The sequence below is a fragment of the Hyla sarda genome, unplaced genomic scaffold, assembly GCF_029499605.1.
Source record: "Hyla sarda isolate aHylSar1 unplaced genomic scaffold, aHylSar1.hap1 scaffold_1038, whole genome shotgun sequence".
Taxonomy (NCBI): domain Eukaryota; kingdom Metazoa; phylum Chordata; class Amphibia; order Anura; family Hylidae; genus Hyla; species Hyla sarda.
The window spans coordinates 99,876-122,831 of record NW_026607657.1 but is presented as its reverse complement, the minus strand read 5'-3'; the positions used below and the strand labels follow the sequence as shown (position 1 = coordinate 122,831).

The 22,956-nt window shown below is 45.6% G+C and overlaps 1 protein-coding gene across 1 annotated transcript; it reads right to left on the bottom strand.

Annotated features, from left to right (window-relative positions):
• Nucleotides 1-892: 892 nt before the first annotated feature.
• Nucleotides 893-20,349, bottom strand: LOC130299147 (zinc finger protein 436-like). The gene is made up of 7 exons (XM_056551398.1): nt 20,295-20,349; nt 16,324-16,468; nt 12,218-12,397; nt 6,238-6,364; nt 6,094-6,158; nt 5,147-5,267; nt 893-2,199 (listed from the first exon to the last, which is right to left on the bottom strand). The coding sequence occupies exons 2-7, from the start codon at nt 16,402-16,404 to the stop codon at nt 1,034-1,036; spliced, it is 1,740 nt and encodes a 579-aa protein (XP_056407373.1). The 5' UTR covers nt 16,405-16,468; nt 20,295-20,349; the 3' UTR covers nt 893-1,033.
• Between the last annotated feature and the right edge of the window lie 2,607 nt (nt 20,350-22,956).

Below are 22,956 nucleotides of genomic sequence, written 5' to 3'. Positions count from 1 at the left end.
CATATAGGTGTGTTATCTGCATTCTATTTGATTTTGGATAACAGATATTTACTGGTAATTAAAGGGGTATTCCAGAAATAACTTTTTTTTTTTTATATATCAACTGGTTTCAGAAAGTTAAACAGATTTGTAAATGACTTCTATTAAAAAATCTTAATCCTTTCAGTACTTATGAGCTTCTGAAGTTAAGGTTGTTCTTTTCTGTCTAAGTGCTCTCTGATGACACCTGTCTCGGGAAACGCCCAGTTTAGAATAGGTTTGCTATGGGGATTTGCTTCTAAACTGGGCGTTTCCTAAAACACGTCATCAGAGAGCATTTAGACAGAAAAGAACAACCTTAACTTCAGAAGCTCATAAGTACAGGAAGGATTAAGATTTTTTTAATAGAAATAATTTACAAATCTGTTTAAAGGGGTACTCCGGTGAAATTTTTTTTTTTTTTTTTTTTAAATCAACTGGTGCCAGAAAGTTAAATTACTTCTATTAAAAAATCTTAATCCTTCCTATACTTTTTAGCTGCTGAATACTACAGCAGAAATTCTTTTATTTTTGGAACACAGTGCTCTCTGCTGACATCACGAGCACAGTGCTCTCTGCTGACACCTCTGTCCATTTTATGAACTGTCCAGAACAGCATATGTTTGCTATGGGGATTTCCTTTTACCCTGGACAGTTCCTAAAATGGACAGAGATGTCAGCAGAGAGCACTGTGGTCGTGATTTCAGCAGACAGTTCTGTGTTTCAAAAAGAAAATAATTTCCGCTGTAGTATTCAGCAGCTAATAAGTACAGGAAGGATGAAGATTTTTTTTAATAGAAGTAATTTTAAAATCTGTTTAACTTTCTGGCACCAGTTGATTTAAAAAAAAAAGAAAAAAAAAGTTTTTCCCCGGAGTACCCCTTTAACTTTCTGGAGCCAGTTGATATATATAAAAAAAAAAGTTATTTCCTGGATAACCCCTTTAAAGAATTTTTTTTTTTTTGTATTTTCTTTTCTTGTTCTATTTCTCAATCAAACAAGTTAAAATAATTAGCTATTTTTCTGTGTGAGTTCTTTGATGTTTAAGAAGCTGAAATTTGTAAGTAAAACAGTTATCACATTCTAAACATGAATATGGCTTCTCCCCAGTGTGAGTTCTTTGGTGGACATTAAGACCTGTTTTCTGGGTAAAACATCTCCCACACTCTGAACATGAAAATGGCTTCTCCCCTGTGTGGAGTTTTTGATGGTCAAGAAGACTTGTTTTCCGAGTAAAACATTTTCCACACACTGAACATGAGAATGACTTCTCTACTGTGTGATTTCTTTGATGTTCAATAAGATGTGATATCACTGTGAAATATTTGTCACATTCTGAGCATGAAAATAGCTTCTCTCCCGCATGCCTTCGTTGATGTTTGGCAAGATTTGATTTTAAAGTAAAACATTTGCCACATTCTGAACACGAAAAAGGCTTCTCTTTTGTGTGAGTTCTTTGATGGTCAACAAGATTTGAAAACACCGTAAAACATTTGCCACATTCTGAACATGAAAATGGCCTGACCCCTGTGTGAATTCTCTGATGTCTTACAAGATTTGTTTTCAAATTAAAACGTTTGTCACATTCTGAACATGAAAATGGCTTCTCGTTCGTGTGAGTTCTTTGATGTTCAATAACACGCGACATCACAGTAAAACCTTTGCCACATACTGAGCATAAAAATGGCTTCTCCCCTGTGTGGATCCTCTGATGTCTTACAAGATTTGATTTCACAGCAAAACATTTTCCACATTCTGAACATGAAAATGGCTTCTCCCCTGTGTGAGCTCTTTGGTGTTCTATAAGATGGCATTTGTCACTGTAATGTTTCCCACATTCTGAACATGAATATGGCTTCCTCCCTGTGTGAATTCTCTGATGTCGAAGAAGATTTGATTTCCGTGTACAACATGTCCCACATTCTGAACATGAATATATCTTCGCTCTTGTGCGAGTTCTTTGATGGACAACACTGATTCTGTGACTTTTATTTTGCTTAACACTCTGTGAGGAATCAGAAGATTTGACCTGTACAAAAGATGACGGATCTTGGCTGTGAAGGCCTGAGGCTATGTATGGGTTAAAGGAATGCTCTTCATATGTATCTTGTGTAGTACCACAATCCTCTGCTTTATAATCAGAAAATATCAGAAGTCCCTCTGAGCTCCTGGTATAGTCATCTGCAAAGAATAACACAGATTTTAATTATCTTGAAAAATTTGCCCGTAAAACGACCGTATTTTTCGCCATATAGGACGCTCCAGCATATAAGACACACCCAATTTTAACCCCTTAAAGGGGTACTCTGGTGAAAACCTTTTCTCTTTTAAATCAACTTAAACATATTTGTAAATTACTTCTATTAAACAATCTTAATCCTTCCAGTACTTATTAGCTGCTGAATGCTATAGAGGAAATTCCTTTCTTTTTGGAACACTGATGACATCACGAACACAGTGCTCTCTGCTGACATCTCTGTCCATTTTAGCAACCGTGCATAGGAGATTTATGCTAAGGGCAGCATGGTGGCTCAGTGGTTAGCACTGCTACCTTGCAGTGCTGGGGACTTGGGTTCAAATCCCACTAAGGACAACAATAAATAAAGCGTTATTATTATTATAATAACGTCAGCAGAGAGCACTGTGCTCGTGATGTCATCAGTGTTCCAAAAAGAAAAGAATTTCCTCTGTAGTATTCAGCAGCTAATAAATTCAGGAAGGATTAAGATTTTTTAATAGAAGTAATTTACAAATATGTTTAACTTTCTGCCACCAGTTGATTTAAAAGAAAAAAGGTTTTCACCGGAGTACCCCTTTAAGGACCAGACCAATTTTATTTTTGCATTTTCGTTTTTTCCTCCTCGCCTTCTAATAATCATAACTCTCTTATATTTCCATCCACAGACCCGTATGAGAACTTGTTTTTTGCGTCACCAATTGTACTTTGTAATGACATCACTTATTTTACCATAAAATGTACGGCGCAACCAAAAAAATATTATTTATGTAGAAAAATTGAAAAGAAAACCGCAATTTAGCAAATTTTTGAAGGTTTTGTTATCACGCTGTTCACTTTACAGTAAAAATTACGTTTTCTTTATTCTGTGGGTCAATACGATTAAAAAGATCCCCATGTTATATACTTTTCTATAATTGTATCGCTTAAAAAAAATCTCAAACCATTTTAACAAAATTAGTATGTTTGAAATTGCCCTATTTTGACCACCTATAACTTTCTCATTTTTCCGTATATGGGGCGGTATGAGGGCTCATTTTTTGCGCCATGATCTGTAGTTTTTATCAGTACAACATTTGCTTAGGTTTTACATTTTCTTCATTTTTTATAAAAAAAAATTTAGGAATAAAATGTGACAAAAAAGCAGCAATTTGGGACTTTTTTTATTAATTTTTTTACGTTTACGCCGTTCACCACACGGGATAGTTAACAATATATTTTAATAGTTCAGACTTTTACGAACACGGCAATACCAAATATGTGTATTATTTTTGTTTACGCTTTTTTGGGGGTAAAATGGGAAAAACTGACGTTATACTTTTTATTGGGGGAGGGGATTTTTCACATTTTTTTTACTTTTTTATTTTACTTTTTTTTTTTTTTTTACACTTTTTATGTCCCCATAGGGGACTATTCATTGCAATCAGTTGATTGCCAATACTGTTCAGTGTTATGTATAGGACATAGCACTGATCAGTGTTATCGGTAATCTTCTGCTCTGGTCTGCTCGATCTCACACCAGAGCAGAAGACGGCCTGAGCCAGGTGAGGGGACCTCCGGCCGCTATGCTGGATGATCGGACCACCGCGGCAGCACCGCGGCTTCACCGCGGGACGATCCGATCATCCGTTCAAATTACCGCACTGCTGCAGATGCCGTGATCTGTATTGATCACGGCATCGGAGGGGTTAATGGCAGACATCCGCGCGATCGCGGATGTCTGCCATTAGCTGCCGGGCATGACGCGAGCACCGCTCCGGTGCTCGCGATCATGTCGGCGCGTAAATGTACATCATGGTGCGTTAAGTACCACGTCACCATGACGTACATTTACATCCATTGTCGTTACGGGGTTAAAGAAGGAAAAGCTAGAATACAATGTAAAGTATAGGACAGTGATCTTCAACCAGCGGACCTCCAGACGTTGCAAAACTACAACTCCCAGCATGCCCGGACAGCCAACGGCTGTCCGGGAATGCTGGGAGTTGTAGTTTTGCAACATCTGGAGGTCCGCAGGTTGAAGACCACTGGTATAGGAGGTAATACTCACGTGTCCCCGCCGCTCCGGACCTGTCACCGCTGCCCTGGATGTCGCCCTCCATCGCTGTCGCTGCGTCCCCGGGGTGTTTCCGTCGCTCCGGAACTTCTCTGCTGCCCGGTATCCTCGCTCTCCGTCGCCACCATCACGTTGCTACACACGCCGCTCCTATTGGATGACGTGACAGCGTGCGTGATGACGACGAAGGAGAGCGCCGGCCATGCAGGGGATCCTGGTACGGAGCAGACACCGATAAGGCAGGTAAGGTCCCTCCCAGTGCAACCGGGTTAGTTTCACTTTCACTTCAGACGTGGCGGTCAGCTTTGATCGCCACGTCTAAAGGGTTAATACAGGGCATCACCGCGATCGGTGATGTCCTGTATTAGCCGCAGGTCCTGGCCGTTGATGGCCGCAGGGACCGCCGCGATAGGACAGGGTTTTAATGTGTATTCACCGTATAAGACGCACCAACTTTCCCCCCCCCCCCCAGTTTTGGGGAAGAAGAATACGGTAATTGTCAGATACTTTGTCGGTTTTGGTCTAATCTTTATATAACGTAAGATATTTTTGAACACTTTACAATACAGAAGGATACAAGTTCCTTCTGTGTTGTAAAGTGTTAAAAAATATTTTACGCTATATAAAGATTATTTTTCGCATTCACCTAAAGCAGTCACATTTTGCCCATATTTATTTGTATACTGAATGGGGAAATATACAGCTGAAGAAGCCAACAAAAATTAGAACTGAAAAAATGTAGCACAAAAATAAAAGGCGCAAAACATATTTCAGTGTTTGGGTCCTTGTGAAGCCGAAGTTACATCTGTTCTCTGCATTTAGTAGTTACTGCTCACCTGGGGGGTTACCTATAGGAATGTCCTGCTTATACTGCTCATCACTGCTCACATCTGTCTCTTCTTTTACTATTATGTCTGTAGAAAAAATATAGTTCAGATCTTCTCCCTGATTCATAAGCTGTGAAAGAAATATTGTAAAAGTCAGAAATTAGAAGTCATTCGGGATGTTATAGATAAGCAGAAAAAGATCATTAATTATCATGGGAACTGAAAATGACAGGAGGAGTTATCTGAGCCCCATAGCTGCAGGTCTCCAAGCTGGACATAGATATTAGCCGATGAATTAAAGGAGATGTCCGGTGCAGACTTTTTCTATTTCATCCAGCCCGGGCTGCAAAAAAAGACAAAACAAACTTTCACTTACCTTCCTACGTTCCCCCGGAGCTCCGCAACAGCTGATCGGTCGGCCGGGCTGTTTACTTCCTACTTCCTTTAGCCCGTTACGTCACATGGCGCTTCAGCCGATCACAGGCCGCAGGGATGTCCCGCCTCGACCGCTCATAGACTGAAGCGCCGTATGACGTACCGGGCTAAGGGAAGTAGGAAGTAAACAGCCCGGCCGACCGATCAGCTGTTGCGGAGCTCCGGGGGAATGTAGGAAGGTAAGTGAAAGTTTGTTTTGTCTTTTTTTGCAGCCCGGGCTGGATGGAATAGAAAAAGTCTGCACCGGACATCTCCTTTAAAAAAAACCTCAAGAACCTCATAGACACATATCCGACATGGCTAAACAGGCTTCAGGTTGCGTCAGTGGAGAGAAATCAGCTCCTGCCAGACACCTCTGGGGTTTGTCTTGGGAGAAATAAAGGATCATATAGGTATAAATCCAACCTGTTGGTTCCTTATTCCAACCAGTAGTCTCCATAGCCAGAAAACTATGATAAACCATACAATACTGTAGGATGTAGTGATTGACCCCTCTTCTACAGATCATAGGGAATATCTACCTGATCATCCTGTGGAAGAAGAGGGCGGGGACACCTCTCTGGTGCTGATCTCTTACTGGATCTGACTGTAGGGAACACAGAGACTGAATTCATTCTTTACATACAAATAATGAGAGGATGTGTGTATATAGTCATGTCTATTACCTGGTGATGTGAGGGGCTGCTGATCCTCCATCATGACCTGATCCTTGTACTGATCCTTGTGTCCTTCTACATACTCCCACTCCTCCATGGAGAAATAGACCGCCACGTCCTGACACCTTATAGGAACCTGACACATAATGATACAGTCATCACCCCGACCCCTCCAGTGGTGTTACTGTATAATGTCCCAGCATTCCCAGCAGTGTCACCTCTCCAGTCATCACCAGACCCCCTCCATTACTGTATAATGTCCCAGCAGTGTCACCTCTCCAGTCATCACCAGACCCCTCCATTACTGTATAATGTCCCAGCAGTGTCACCTCTCTAGTCATCACCAGACCCCTCCATTACTGTATAATGTCCCAGCAGTGTCACCTCTCCAGTCATCACCAGACCCCTCCGTTACTGTATAATGTCCCAGCAGTGTCACCTCTCCAGTCATCACCAGACCCCTCCGTTACTGTATAATGTCCCAGCAGTGTCACCTCTCTAGTCATCACCAGACCCCTCCATTACTGTATAATGTCCCAGCAGTGTCACCTCTCTAGTCATCACCAGACCCCTCCATTACTGTATAATGTCCCAGCAGTGTCACCTCTCCAGTCATCACCAGACCCCTCCATTACTGTATAATGTCCCAGCAGTGTCACCTCTCCAGTCATCACCAGACCCCTCCATTACTGTATAATGTCCCAGCATTCCCAGCAGTGTCACCTCTCCAGTCATCACCAGACCCCTCCATTACTGTATAATGTCCCAGCAGTGTCACCTCTCCAGTCATCACCAGACCCCTCCATTACTGTATAATGTCCCAGCAGTGTCACCTCTCCAGTCATCACCAGACCCCTCCATTACTGTATAATGTCACAGCAGTGTCACCTCTCCAGTCACCACCAGACTCCTCCATTACTGTATAATGTCCCAGCAGTGTCACCTCTCCAGTCACCACCAGACCCCTCCATTACTGTATAATGTCCCAGCAGTGTCACCTCTCCAGTCATCACCAGACCCCTCCATTACTGTATAATGTCCCAGCAGTGTCACCTCTCCAGTCATCACCAGACCCCTCCATTACTGTATAATGTCCCAGCAGTGTCACCTCTCCAGTCATCACCAGACCCCTCCATTACTGTATAATGTCCCAGCAGTGTCACCTCTCCAGTCATCACCAGACTCCTCCATTACTGTATAATGTCCCAGCAGTGTCACCTCTCCAGTCACCACCAGACCCCTCCATTACTGTATAATGTCCCAGCAGTGTCACCTCTCCAGTCATCACCAGACCCCTCCATTACTGTATAATGTCCCAGCAGTGTCACCTCTCCAGTCATCACCAGACCCCTCCATTACTGTATAATGTCCCAGCAGTGTCACCTCTCCAGTCACCACCAGACCCCTCCATTACTGTATAATGTCCCAGCAGTGTCACCTCTCCAGTCATCACCAGACCCCTCCATTACTGTATAATTTCCCAGCAGTGTCACCTCTCCAGTCATCACTAGACCCCTCCATTACTGTATAATGTCCCAGCAGTGTCACCTCTCCAGTCATCACCAGACCCCTCCATTACTGTATAATGTCCCAGCAGTGTCACCTCTCTAGTCATCACCAGACCCCTCCATTACAGTATAATGTCCCAGCATTCCCAGCAGTGTCACCTCTCCAGTCATCACCAGACCCCTCCATTACTGTATAATGTCCCAGCAGTGTCACCTCTCCAGTCATCACCAGACCCCTCCATTACTGTATAATGTCCCAGCAGTGTCACCTCTCCAGTCATCACCAGACCCCTCCATTACTGTATAATGTCCCAGCAGTGTCACCTCTCCAGTCATCCCCAGACCCCTCCATTACTGTATAATGTCCCAGCAGTGTCACCTTTCCAGTCATCACCAGACCCCTCCATTACTGTATAATGTCCCAGCAGTGTCACCTCTCCAGTCATCACCAGACCCCTCCATTACTGTATAATGTCCCAGCAGTGTCACCTCTCCAGTCATCACCAGACCCCTCCATTACTGTATAATATCCCAGCAGTGTCACCTCTCCAGTCATCACCAGACCCCTCCATTACTGTATAATGTCCCAGCAGTGTCACCTCTCCAGTCATCACCAGACCCCTCCATTACTGTATAATGTCCCAGCAGGGTCACCTCTCCAGTCATCACCAGACCCCTCCATTACTGTATAATGTCCAAGCAGTGTCACCTCTCCAGTCATCACTAGACCTCTCCATTACTGTATAATATCCCAGCAGTGTCAACTCTCCAGTCATCACCAGACCCCTCCATTACTATATAATGTCCCAGCAGTGTCACCTCTCCAGTCATCACCAGACCCCTCCATTACTGTATAATGTCCCAGCAGTGTCACCTCTCCAGTCATTACCAGACCCCTCCATTACTGTATAATGTCCCAGCATTCCCAGCAGTGTCACCTCTCCAGTCATCACCAGACCCCTCCATTACTGTATAATGTCCCAGCAGTGTCACCTCTCCAGTCATCACCAGACCCCTCCATTACTGTATAATGTCCCAGCAGTGTCACCTCTCCAGTCATCACCAGACCCCTCCATTACTGTATAATGTCCCAGCAGTGTCACCTCTCCAGTCATCACCAGACCCCTCCATTACTGTATAATGTCCCAGCAGTGTCACCTCTCCAGTCATCACCAGACCCCTCCATTACTGTATAATGTCCCAGCAGTGTCACCTCTCCAGTCATCACCAGACCCGTCCATTACTGTATAATGTCCCAGCAGTGTCACCTCTCCAGTCATCACCAGACCCCTCCATTACTGTATAATGTCCCAGCAGTGTCACCTCTCCAGTCATCACCAGACCCCTCCATTACTGTATAATGTCCCAGCAGTGTCACCTCTCCAGCCATCACCAGACCCCTCCATTACTGTATAATGTCCCAGCAGTGTCACCTCTCCAGTCATCACCAGACCCCTCCATTACTGTATAATGTCCCAGCAGTGTCACCTCTCCAGTCATCACCAGACCCCTCCATTACTGTATAATGTCCCAGCAGTGTCACCTCTCCAGTCATCACCAGACCCCTCCATTACTGTATAATGTCCCAGCAGAGTCACCTCTTCAGTCATCACCAGACCCCTCCATTACTGTATGTCCCAGCAGTGTCACCTCTCCAGTCATCACCAGACCCCTCCATTACTGTATAATGTCCCAGCATTCCCAGCAGTGTCACCTCTCCAGTCATCACCAGACCCCTCCATTACTGTATAATGTCCCAGCAGTGTCACCTCTCCAGTCATCACCAGACCCCTCCATTACTGTATAATGTCCCAGCAGTGTCACCTCTCCAGTCATCACCAGACCCCTCCATTACTGTATAATGTCCCAGCAGTGTCACCTCTCCAGTCATCACCAGACCCCTCCATTACTGTATAATGTCCCAGCAGTGTCACCTCTCCAGTCATCACCAGACCCGTCCATTACTGTATAATGTCCCAGCAGTGTCACCTCTCCAGTCATCACCAGACCCCTCCATTACTGTATAATGTCCCAGCAGTGTCACCTCTCCAGTCATCACCAGACCACTCCATTACTGTATAATGTCCCAGCAGTGTCACCTCTCCAGTCATCACCAGACCCGTCCATTACTGTATAATGTCCCAGCAGTGTCACCTCTCCAGTCATCACCAGACCCCTCCATTACTGTATAATGTCCCAGCAGTGTCACCTCTCCAGTCATCACCAGACCCCTCCATTACTGTATAATGTCCCAGCATTCCCAGCAGTGTCACCTCTCCAGTCATCACCAGACCCCTCCATTACTGTATAATGTCCCAGCAGTGTCACCTCTCCAGTCATCACCAGACCCCTCCATTACTGTATAATGTCCCAGCAGTGTCACCTCTCCAGTCATCACCAGACCCCTCCATTACTGTATAATGTCCCAGCAGGGTCACCTCTCTAGTCATCACCAGACCCCTCCATTACTCTATAATGTCCCAGCAGTGTCCCCTCTCCAGTCATCACCAGACCCCTCCATTACTGTATAATGTCCCAGCAGTGTCACCTCTCCAGTCGTCACCAGACCCCTCCATTACTGTATAATGTCCCAGCAGTGTCACCTCTCCAGTCATCACCAGACCCCTCCATTACTGTATAATGTCCCAGCAGTGTCACCTCTCCAGTCATCACCAGACCCCTCCATTACTGTATAATGTCCCAGCAGTGTCACCTCTCCAGTCATCACCAGACCCCTCCATTACTGTATAATGTCCCAGCAGTGTCACCTCTCCAGTCATCACCAGACCCCTCCATTACTGTATAATGTCCCTGCAGGGTCACCTCTCCAGTCATCACCAGACCCCTCCATTACTGTATAATGTCCCTGCAGTGTCACCTCTACAGTCATCACCAGACCCCTCCATTACTGTATAATGTCCCAGCAGTGTCACCTCTTCAGTCATCACCAGACCCCTCCATTACTGTACAATGTCCCAGCAGTGTCACCTCTCCAGTCATCACCAGACCCCTCCATTACTGTATAATGTCCCAGCAGTGTCACCTCTCCAGTCATCACCAGACCCCTCCATTACTGTATAATGTCCCAGCATTCCCAGCAGTGTCACCTCTCCAGTCATCACCAGACCCCTCCATTACTGTATAATGTCCCAGCAGTGTCACCTCTCCAGTCATCACCAGACCCCTCCATTACCGTATAATGTCCCAGCAGTGTCACCTCTCCAGTCATCACCAGACCCCTCCATTACTGTATAATGTCCCAGCAGTGTCACCTCTCCAGTCATCACCAGACCCCTCCATTACTGTATAATGTCCCAGCAGTGTAACCTCTCCAGTCATCACCAGACCCCTCCATTACTGTATAATGTCCCAGCAGGGTCACTTCTCCAGTCATCACCAGACCCCTCCATTACTGTATAATGTCCCAGCAGTGTCACCTCTCCAGTCATCACCAGACCCCTCCATTACTGTATAATGTCCCAGCAGTGTCACCTCTCCAGTCATCACCAGACCCCTCCATTACTGTATAATGTCCAGCAGTGTCACCTCTCCAGTCATCACCAGACCCCTCCATTACTGTATAATGTCCCAGCAGTGTCACCTCTCCAGTCATCACCAGACCCCTCCATTACTGTATAATGTCCCAGCAGTGTCACCTCTCCAGTCATCACCAGACCCCTCCATTACTGTATAATGTCCCAGCAGTGTCACCTCTCCAGTCATCACCAGACCCCTCCATTACTGTATAATGTCCCAGCAGTGTCACCTCTCCAGTCATCACCAGACCCCTCCATTACTGTATAATGTCCCAGCAGTGTCACCTCTCCAGTCATCACCAGACCCCTCCATTACTGTATAATGTCCCAGCAGTGTCACCTCTCCAGTCATCACCAGACCCCTCCATTACTGTATAATGTCCCAGCAGTGTCACCTCTCCAGTCATTACCAGACCCCTCCATTACTGTATAATGTCCCAGCAGGGTCACCTCTCCAGTCATCACCAGACCCCTCCATTACTGTATAATGTCCCAGCAGTGTCACCTCTACAGTCATCACCAGACCCCTCCATTACTGTATAATGTCCCAGCAGGGTCACCTCTCCAGTCATCACCAGACCCCTCCATTACTGTATAATGTCCCAGCAGTGTCACCTCTCCAGTCATCACCAGACCCCTCCATTACTGTATAATGTCCCAGCAGGGTCACCTCTCCAATCATCACCAGACCCCTCCATTACTGTATAATGTCCCAGCAGTGTCACCTCTCCAGTCATCACCAGACCCCTCCATTACTGTATAATGTCCCAGCAGTGTCACCTCTCCAGTCATCACCAGACCCCTCCATTACTGTATAATGTCCCAGCAGTGTCACCTCTCTAATCATCACCAGACTCCTCCATTACTGTATAATGTCCCAGCAGTGTCACCTCTCCAGTCATCACCAGACCCTTCCATTACTGTATAATGTCCCAGCAGGGTCACCTCTCCAGTCAGCAGCTCCATCATCTTGTTGATGAGTTCTCGGATCTTCTGTTCATCCATTTCCTCATGTATCAGGGAGTGAGGTGGGCGCCCCGGGATTGGGCTCAGGGTTCTTCCCCATCCTTCACACACAGGGGCCCGACAGCGCCCACTAGAGGACTTCTTCACTACTGTGTAATCCTGTTCATGGAGCGGCACATTAATAAATAGCACTTTATGAAGTCCTGGCCAAATGTTTTCAGACTGAAACAAAGTTTGCTGCTTCGGTTTTTATAGTGGTAATTTGCATTAAATTGTTATGGAGAGGCCATTCCTTGACATGAAAATTAACTGAATCGCAAACACCATAGGGAAAATGTATGAGTGGTGCAGTTACTCATATTTTCATTTTTAAAGGGGTTCTCCGGTGTTTAGACATCTTATCCCCTATCCAAAGGATAGGGGATAAGAGGCCTGATCGTGGGAGTCCCACCGCTGGGGACCCCCGGGATCTTGCACGCAGCACCTCGTTTGTAATCAGTCCCCGGAGCGTGTTCGCTCCGGGACTGATTACGGTCGACCGCAGGGCCGGCGGCGTGTGACGTCACGCCCCCTCCCCCGTGTGACATCACGCTCCGCCCCTCAATGCAAGCCTACGGGAGGGGGCGTGATAGCACAAACCCGTTATCTGACCTTGTCCTGATACCTTTAGGTTCACAGCACTTAGGTACGCGCCTCTGTCTGCTCTTTTCTCTCCTTCTCCAAGCCTACCCTAAAAGGGGAATGGTCCAAAGGATAGGGGATTAGATGTCAGATCATGGGGGTCCCGCCGCTGGGGATCCCCGGGATCTACCATGCAGCACCCACCTTTAGCGGCTTCCGGAAACGCTGGAGGTCCTCAGGCTGAGTCCATCTCGACCACAAGTACAGAGTATAGTGAGGTCACGGCTCCGCCCCCGTGTGACATCATGCTCCGCCCCCTCAATGCAAGTCCTCCTATAGGCTTGCATTGAGGGGGCGGAGCCATGATGTCACTATGCTCCGTCCCCATGATCGCCAGTAATCAGACCCGGAGCGAGCACGCTCCGGGGACTGATTCTAACGGGGTGCGGCGTGGAAGATCATGGGGGTCCCCAGCGGCGGGACTCTCGCGATCAGGCATCTTATCCCCTATCATTTGGAAAGGGTCGGCCCTACCTAGGGCTGGGCAGTATATCGGTTCATACCGAATACCGAAATTTTTGTGCTGCACGATATGAATTTTAACCCATACCGCAATACCGGTTTGGCCCCTCCCCCTCGGGAATGAATGAATCCGCCCAGTGCTGCGCTGTCCCCACATTGGGGAACTACTCACATGTCACCCTCGAACACTGTTCTGCCCCCCCCCCCCCAATTAATTATCAGCCCAGTGCTTTCCCCATCGGGGTAAATACTCACATGTCACCCGCAAGCGCAGCCCTCCTCTTCCACCTGTTTATTACGGCTGCCGGCGCTGACACTGCAGACCTCCAGATGTTGCAAAGCTACAACTCTCAGCATGCCCAGACAGCCGTTGGCTGTCCGGGCATGCTGGGAGTTGTAGTTTTGCAACATCTGGAGGTCCGCAGGTTGAAGACCACTGCTCTATACTGTGTGGTATCCCTATGCCCGGGCTGCAAAAAACAAACTTTAACTCACCTCCCGTTGGTCCGGTACCGGCCTCACCTGCTTCTTGGGGACGGGAATGTCGGAGAGCCGTCAACCTATCACCGGCCGCAGCGATGTTCCACCTCGGCCGGTGATAGGCTGAGCCCACTGTCATGTAAGAAGCCGGCCAGAGCTCCTTACATGACAGTGCGCTCAGCCTATCACCGTCCGAGGCGGAACATCACTGCGGCTGGTGATAGGCTGACGGCTGTCCAACGTTAGTTTATTTTGTTTGCCTTTTGCAGCCCGGGATACCGCACAGTATAGAGTGTCAGCGCCGGCGGCCTGCAAACAACAGGAGGACCAGGAGCGCAGCGCTTGCGGGTGACATGTGAGTAGTACCCCGATGGAGGCAGCCCTGGGTTGATAATTAATTTGGGGGGAGGGGAGGAGGAGGAAAAGTATTTGTCACCAATTTAACTTAAGGCTATGTTCCCTAACTACTCCTAACACTCCTCCCACCCTTTAGGGTACGTTCCCACACAGCGTATTTTGCTGCGTATTTGCTGTGTATTTGGTGCTGCGTATTTTCCTACCCATTGACTTCAACAGAGAAAATAAAATACGCAGCAGCAAATAAGCAGCAAATACGCCGTGTGGGAATGTACCCTTAAAAAAAAAAATGTCAGAGCTTTAAAAAGCTGTGTATCATACCTTTCTTCTTGTTCACATAGTGCAATCTCCCAGCAGGAGAAAGTGAGCGTTTCCCAGCAGGCATGACATCACTGAAGCCTGCTGGGGGACCACTTCTGCCCTCACATGGTTGCAGCGCTGTGATGAATAGGAGACCTCAGGCTCTCTGCAGCTGTCAATGAGGATCTTTGCAGCCGTCAATCAAGGTCAGTGCAGAGAAGCACTTCCTGAGTTCGGTCTCCAGCCAGGCCGGGAGGAGACCAAACTCACTGTATTAATTGTGGCAGGAAACAGAACAGAGCCACTTAGTGGCCGTTTTTTTTCTATTACATTTTAAAGATATTTATATTGATAATTTTAAAAGCAAGTGAATGGGAAAGTGTCTGCTAATTACACAAGGAACACGATATGAAAAGTTTTGTTTGGCGAAAGGTACTCGTTAAAGGAGTTCAGTAGTGACACGTAACTTAGTTAAGATTAGTTATACATCGTGGGGGGTCCGACCGTTCTGGCAGACTGACGGGGGCCCCGTTCAGAAGATTGCGGGGGGTCCCAGCAGTCAGACCGCCCGCGATCTATAACTTATCCCCTATCCTTTGGAGCTCCACTGCACTGCTCCTTTATGGTATTTGTCAATAAAAGTTACAAAACTGAAGAAATTATTCTAATTGTACGTAAATAACCATAGATCTAAAAACACAGAAGCAGCAAACTGTGTGAAAAACAAAATTTGTGTCAGTCTAAAAAAATTTTGGCCACAACTGAAACATTCCAAACATTCCTCTCCTCTTTAGTCATATGTTGCAAATTACATGATGTGACATCACTCCCAGAATCCCTCACCTCTCCAATCATATCAATCTGTTATTACATAGATAAGAATGAGGTCATGTGACATCACTCCCAGAATCCCTCACTTCTCCAGTCATATCCATCTGTTATTACATAGATAAGAATGAGGTCATGTGACATCACTCCCAGAATCCCTCACCTCTCCAGTCATATCCATCTGTTATTACATAGATAAGAATGAGGTCATGTGACATCACTACCAGAATCCCTCACCTCTCCAGTCATATCCATCTGGTATTACATAGATAAGAATGAGGTCATGTGACATCACTCCCAGAATCCCTCACCTCTCCAGTCATATCCATCTGGTATTCCATAGATAAGAATGAGGTCATGTGACATAACTCCCAGAATCCCTCACCTCTCCAGTCATATCCATCTGTTATTACATAGATAAGAATGAGGTCATGTGACATCACTCCCAGAATCCCTCACCTCTCCAGTCATATCCATCTGTTATTACATAGATAAGAATGAGGTCATGTGACATCACTCCCAGAATCCCTCACCTCTCCAGTCATATCCATCTGTTATTACATAGATAAGAATGAGGTCATGTGACATCACTCCCAGAATCCCTCACTTCTTCAGTCATATCCATCTGTTATTCCATAGATAAGAATGAGGTCATGTGACATCACTCCCAGAATCCCTCACCTCTCCAGTCATATCCATCTGTTATTCCATAGATAAGAATGAGGTCATGTGACATCACTCCCAGAATCCCTCACCTCTCCAGTCATATCCATCTGTTATTCCATAGATAAGAATGAGGTCATGTGACATCACTCCCAGAATCCCTCACCTCTCCAGTCATATCCATCTGTTATTACATAGATAAGAATGAGGTCATGTGACATCACTCCCAGAATCCCTCACCTCTCCAGTCATATCCATCTGTTATTCCATAGATAAGAATGAGGTCATGTGACATCACTCCCAGAATCCCTCACCTCTCCAGTAAGTTGGAAAAGTATATCTATGGTGAGTTTTATTATCCTCTCCGCCATCTTGTTCCTGTCTCTCTCCATCATTGATTGATCATCCAGGAGAATTCTCTTATATAAAAAGGTAACAACAGAGGATCCCTGTAGGAACCTGATAGGGAAGAAGAGGAGACAATGATAAACCGCACAAGATTAAAGGGGTACTCCGTTGGAAAACTTTTTTTTTTTTTCCAAATCAACTGGTGCCAGAAAGTTAAACAGATTTGTAAATTACTTCTATTAAAAAAAAATCCTAATCCTTCCATTACTTATTAGTGGCTGTATAGTACAGAGGAAATTCCCGTACAATGGATTTGCCCTGCAAAAAGCTGTTTAACCCCTTAAGGACCAAGCGTATTTCAGTTTTTGCATTTTCGTTTTTTCCTCCTTACATTTAAAAAATCATAACCCTTTAAATTTTGCACCTAAAAATCCATACGATGGCTCATTTTTTGCACCACCACCAATTCTACTTTGCAGTGACATCAGTCATTTTACCCAAAAATCCACGGCGAAACAAAAAAAAAATTCATTGTGCTACAAAACTGAAGAAAAAACGCCATTTTGTAAATTTTGGGGGCTTCTGTTTCTATGCAGTAAATTTTTCGATAAAAATGACACCTTCTCTTTATTCTGTAGGTCCATACGATTATAATGATACCCTACTTATATAGGTGATTTTGTCGTACTTCTGGAAAAAATCATAACTACATGCAGGAAAATGTATATGTTTAAAATTGTCATCTTCTGACCCCTATAACTTTTTTATTTTTCCGTGTATGGGGCGGTATGAGGGCTCAATTTTTGTGCCGTAATCTGAAGGTTTTATCGGTACCATTTTTGTTTTGATCAGACTTTTTGATCGCTTTTTATTCATTTTTTTATGGTATAAAAAGTGACCAAAAATACACTATTTTGGACTTTGGAATTTTTTTTGCGCATACACCATTGACCGTGCGGTTTAATTAATGATATATTTTTTATAGTTCAGACATTTACGGCGATACTACATATGTTTGATTTTATTTTTATTTACACACTTTTTTTTTTAAATGGGAAAAGGGGAGTGATTCAGATTTTTTTACAATTTTTGTGCAGTGTTATAGCTCCCTCTAGGGGCTGTAACATTGCATACACTGATTGCAGGCACTGATCAATGCATTGCCATAGGAATGCATTGATCAGTGTTTTCTGCTCTCGATTGCTCAAGCAATCGGATAGCCAGGAAGAAGGTAAGGCACCTCCCGCTGTCCTCTCAGCTGTTCGGGACGCCGCGATTTCACCGCGGCGGTCCCGAAAAGCTACGCTGAGCTAGCTGATATGGATTTCTCCCGTGTTAAATGCCGCGGTCAACTCTGATTGCGGCGTCTAAAGGGTATTATCTGCGGGTCCTGGCTGATAGCAACCGGGACCCTGCAGATACGAAGTGCGCTAAGCTTCTGAGCGTGTTTCACAGATCGGGAGCCGGCCACAGACGTAAATATACATCCGTGGTCATTAAAGGAATACTCCAGTGAAAAACTTTTTTTTTTTAAATCAACTGGTGCCAGAAAGATAAACAGATTTGTAAATTACTTCTATTAAAAAAATCTTAATCCTTCCAGTACTTATTAGCTGCTGAATACTACAGAGGAAATTCTTTTCTTTTTGGAACACAGAGCTCTCTGCTGACATCATGAGCACAGTGCTCTCTGCTGACATCTCTGTCCATTTTAGGAACTGTCCAGAACAGCATATGTTTGCTATGGGGATTTCCTTTTACTCTGGACAGTTCCTAAAATGGACAGAGATGTCAGCAGAGAGCACTGTGCTCGTGATGTCAGCAGAGAGCTCTGTGTTCCAATAAGAAAATAATTTCCTCTGTAGTATTCAGTGGCTAATAAGTACTGGAAGGATTACGATTTTTTACGATTACAAATCTGTTTAACTTTCTGGCACCAGTTGATAAAAAAAAAAAAAAAAGTTTTTCACCGGAGTACCCCTTTAAGAGGTTAAACAAGCCATTTAAAAGGGGTACTCCGCCCCTAGACATTATATATAAGATGTCTGATCATGGGGGTCGCGCAGCTGGGACCCCCGCAATCTCTGTGCAGCTAAATGAACACTGGGTGCCGACGACAGGGGTCGAGACGTCATGGCCACGCCCCTCGTGACATCATACCATGCCCCCTCAATGCAAGTCTGTGGGAGGGGGCGTGGCAACAACTGCAGCCATGGGACGTCTCCATCACTATCCAACCTAATGATGCTATTGGGTCTAGAAGCTAACCTAGAAGCTAGCCTTTTTTGTTTTGTTTTCAATTTCACCCCACAAGTTTCGTCATAAAATTTTGTGGTAAAATGAGTGATGTCATCACGAAGTATAATTGTTCCGGCATAAAACGAACCTCATACGTCAATTGGGTCCCTTGGGGGCTTTTTGTATCTACCATGAAGAGGAGCTCGTGCTTTAGTTTTAGTTTTTATCTTTTGCTCGAATAATGACAATAATCTTAAAAATAAAATAAATAAATACATATCCTTAACCTGGAACCATCCCCCTCCTGTATAACTTACCAGAGGTTACAGTATAACCCCATCCCCCTCCTGTATAACATACCAGAGGTTACAGTATAACCCCATCCCCGTCATGTATAACATACCAGAGGTTACAGTATGGCCCCATCCCCCTCCTGTATAACATAAGAGAGGTTACAGTATGGCTCCATCCCCCTCCTGTATAACATACCAGAGGTTACAGTATGGCCCCATCCCCCTCCTGTATAACATACCAGAGGTTACAGTATGGCTCCATCCCCCTCCTGTATAACATACCAGAGGTTACAGTATGGCTCCATCCCCCTCCTGTATAACATACCAGAGGTTACAGTATGGCCCCATCCTCCTCCTGTATAACATACCAGAGGTTACAGTATGGCCCCATCCTTGTCATGTATAACATACCAGAGGTTACAGTATGGCCCCATCCTCCTCCTGTATAACATACCAGAGGTTACAGTATGGCCCCATCCTCCTCCTGTATAACATACCAGAGGTTACAGTATGGCCCCATCCTCCTCCTGTATAACATACCAGAGGTTACAGTATAACCCCCTCCCCCTCCTGTATAACATACCAGAGGTTACAGTATAACCCCCTCCCCCTCCTGTATAACATACCAGAGGTTACAGTATGGCCCCATCCCCCTCCTGTATAACATACCAGAGGTTACAGTATGGCCCCATCCCCCTCCTGTATAACATATCAGAGATTACAGAATGGCCTCCATCCTCATCCTGTAAATAAGGCAGTTAAAGGGGTACTCAGCCAGAAAACATCTTATGCCCCATTCATGTCTATGGGTGGGGGTGTGACAGTAGTACGTAGCCATCACGCCTCCTCCCATAGACATGAATGGAAGGGGCATGGTGGCTGTAGTCGCCAGTCATCCAGCACGGTGTGGGGGTTCACTTCATGCATTGGATGTCTGGGGTGCAGTAGCGAAGATCACGGGGGTCCCCAGCGGTGGGACCTCTGCAATTAGGCATCTTATCCCCTATTCTTTGGTATCCTTTGGATAGGGGATAAGATGTTTTCCGTCAGAGTACCCCTTTAAGGCTGCACCCTGTGGATCCTATCACATAGAATGAGCGTGTTACATGAAAATCCACAAAGGATAGAAATACCGTAAATATGTAAAATATGTAAATTGCAAAAAAAAACCTCAGTGTATTTCAGATCCGCAGCTGAAGATTTTCTGCTGGATCCACAATGCTTCCATGGCAGATTCTGCAGCGCCCCCAACCTGAATGATAGTGAACTAAAGGGACCATCCAGGATGAGACAAACATGGCTGCACCTCTTCACACATCGTGATAATGCCGCTAAACCGTACAATGGAGCTGAGGAGAAGGGCGGCGGCCATTACTAATCTATAACAAACATCCCCACATACATACCTGTATCTGTAGAGGAGCCGTGTGCTTACAGGACCTGCGATGATGTCACCGTCATGTGATCAGTCACATGGAGGAGGAGGAGTCACATGATCAGGGGCTGCTGCTCTAGGCTCATCTGCTCAGTGTATGCAGGACTCTGCTGTGCTGGTTGTGATCGCTGCTGGATGTGTATGCAGCAGAGCTGTGTGTGTGTTGTTGTTTGCCTGATCAATTGTACTTTGTAATGACACCTTTCATTTTACCATAAAATGTATAGTGTAGCCAAAATTGTTTTATTTGTGATGGGAAATTAAAAAGAAGAAAAACAAAATGTTGCTACCATTGGGGGTTTCATTTTAAAGGAGAACTCCAGAATATAACAATTGTCCCCCATAGTGCCAGCAGTAAAAGAAAATAAAGATGTACATACCTTCCTTCGCTCCCCCGGGGGCCTCCGGTAACAGTCTCCGGTCTCCGCTGTGATCCTCTTCCTGGTTGCCGGTGGTCGGCTAGTCATGCTGCACTAAGCCAATCATTGGCTGCAGCGAAGTCCCGGCTAGGCCGGCGATAGGCTGAGCGGCAGTGTGACGTTTTCGGCCCCGGCAGCAGGTGACGTTTTTGGGCCCCGGCAACATGGCCTCTGAAGGACTTGTTCTGCCCAGAAGGGTTTGAGAATCATTACAATTTGCTTTCTGCCCCTGTCACAATATCTGAGAGCAGCGTACCACCCCACCTGAGGCGTATAGCTCACCTGATACCAGAGCTGGACCCAGAAGCTTCTTGGAAAATACATATTACGAGTTCACAAGGAAAGAACAGATTAACGGCCCAGAAAACGCTCCATACACCCAGAGACATGACCTAGGATGGGTCTTCATAGGAGACATCAGTCTAGGAGGAGCACACAAACCGACCTCAGACTACAGTATGCTCACCAACACACTTCAAAATGGACGTCCTTCCCTATTCCAGTAGTTTCCTGATAAAAGAATTACCACACAGCGATCCCGTGCCTTGTCCTTACATGGATCCCTCCTGTGAAGACCACGCCGGCGATGGTGATCAAGATCACTTAGGGGGCACAATCTTCCACAGGATAAGAGAAGACAAGAGGGTCACAATGTCCATAGAAGACAGGCTGTTCTTGGATATCGTGGATCAAGGAATAGTAAAGGACAAAGTCAAAAAGCTGGGTCGCACCTTTACCGGATAAACCCCAGAGTTGACGCTTATCTAACAATAAGGAACTTGTCTACAGTCGATTTATCTTTCTCAGGCACAAACTTCAGAGAAGCCCAGAGACAAAAGAACATTTCTTTGCCTTCATGGAAAGAATATTCCAGAATAACCATGCAGAGATGGCACCCACGCTCCAAGATTCATAGGAGTGTTGGTACTTATCTATATTCGGTGTGTATCATCCTAAAAAACCAGGACAGATAAGAGTAGTATTCAAGTGGCACGACCAAATGCTTCCGTATCATCAAATTAGTCAAGATACAAAGACTGTATATCTTCTGCGATGCTTCCATCAAGGCGATTGCAGCCGTAGCATACCTAAAGACCATAGATATCAAAGAACAATGCCATGTGGGGTTTGTTATGAGCCGGACCAAACTGGCGCCACACCGCGAGCACACGATATCTAGACGGGAAGTCTGCGCTGCTGTGCTTGCAGTGGAGTTGGCTGAACTTATAACAACAGGAATAAACCTGGAAGTCGAGTTCTACACGGACAGTAAGGTAGTCCTAGGATACATTTGCAATGAAACGAGACGCTTTTACGTCTATGTCAGCAATCTGGTGCTAAGGGTGAGGAGATTCACTCGTCCTAAACAGTGACACTATGGGCCTCATTTACTAAGAGTGTCGGTTTTTTACTAGTGGGAAAAGTTGTTTCAGACTTGCAGGATTCCTCTCTATTTACTATTGGGAAAAGTCGGGAACATTTTCTGACCAGCTTTTTCTAGGTCGATATTTCCAGCCATTTACCCACAGGATTTTCTGTGAATTCCATAGTAAATCGGTCGGGTTGTGAAACTACGCCCCTTTTGGTCGACCACACCCCCTTTTGCGATAGACCACGCCCCTTTTTCGGATTTTTCAGGTGCACACTGGCGCAGACATGTCTCAGGCAAAATAACCAGACAAAAACTGGTCGGTTTCAGCTTAGTAAATGAGGCCCTATGTGTCCACACACCATAATCCTGCGGATCATGCGACTAGATCTGTGGCAGCAAGCCACCTTAAGTTCACAACATGGTATACAGGTCCTGCATTCCAGCGCCATTCTATGTCTTGCAAGATCGAATCTGACTCGTTTGAATTGGTAGACCCGGATGCCGATGAAGAAATCCGACCTGAAGTATCTGTTCTACGTACAGTGACTTTGGACCATCAACTCAAATCTCATCGTTTTGACAGGTTCTCCACCTGGATGTCGCTTGTTTGTGCTATAGCCTGTCTAGTTCATATAGCTCAGTTCTGTGGGCCAGAAGCCATGCAAAGGTTGGCATAACTGCAAACACGCATTTACTGGTTGGCATAACTGCAAACACGCATTTACTGGTTGGCATAACTGCAAACACGCATTTACTGCTCCTAATATGGAAAGGTCCAAGGACATAACGATTCATACTATAAATCATGAATGTTATTGTGGTGTCCCGGTACCGGATCCTAT

What these genes read in the sequence shown, in the direction of transcription:
- LOC130299147 (XM_056551398.1), bottom strand. Translation starts at nt 16,404, where the DNA reads ATGATGGAGAGAGACAGGAACAAGATGGCGGAGAGGATAATAAAACTC. An exon ending in TTTTCCAACTTACTGGAGAG is followed by an intron (nt 12,398 to 16,323) that starts GTGAGGGATTCT and finishes CTCCATGAACAG; the next exon opens with GATTACACAGTAGTGAAGAA. An exon ending in TCCTATAGGTAACCCCCCAG is followed by an intron (nt 2,200 to 5,146) that starts GTGAGCAGTAAC and finishes TATTCTTTGCAG; the next exon opens with ATGACTATACCAGGAGCTCA.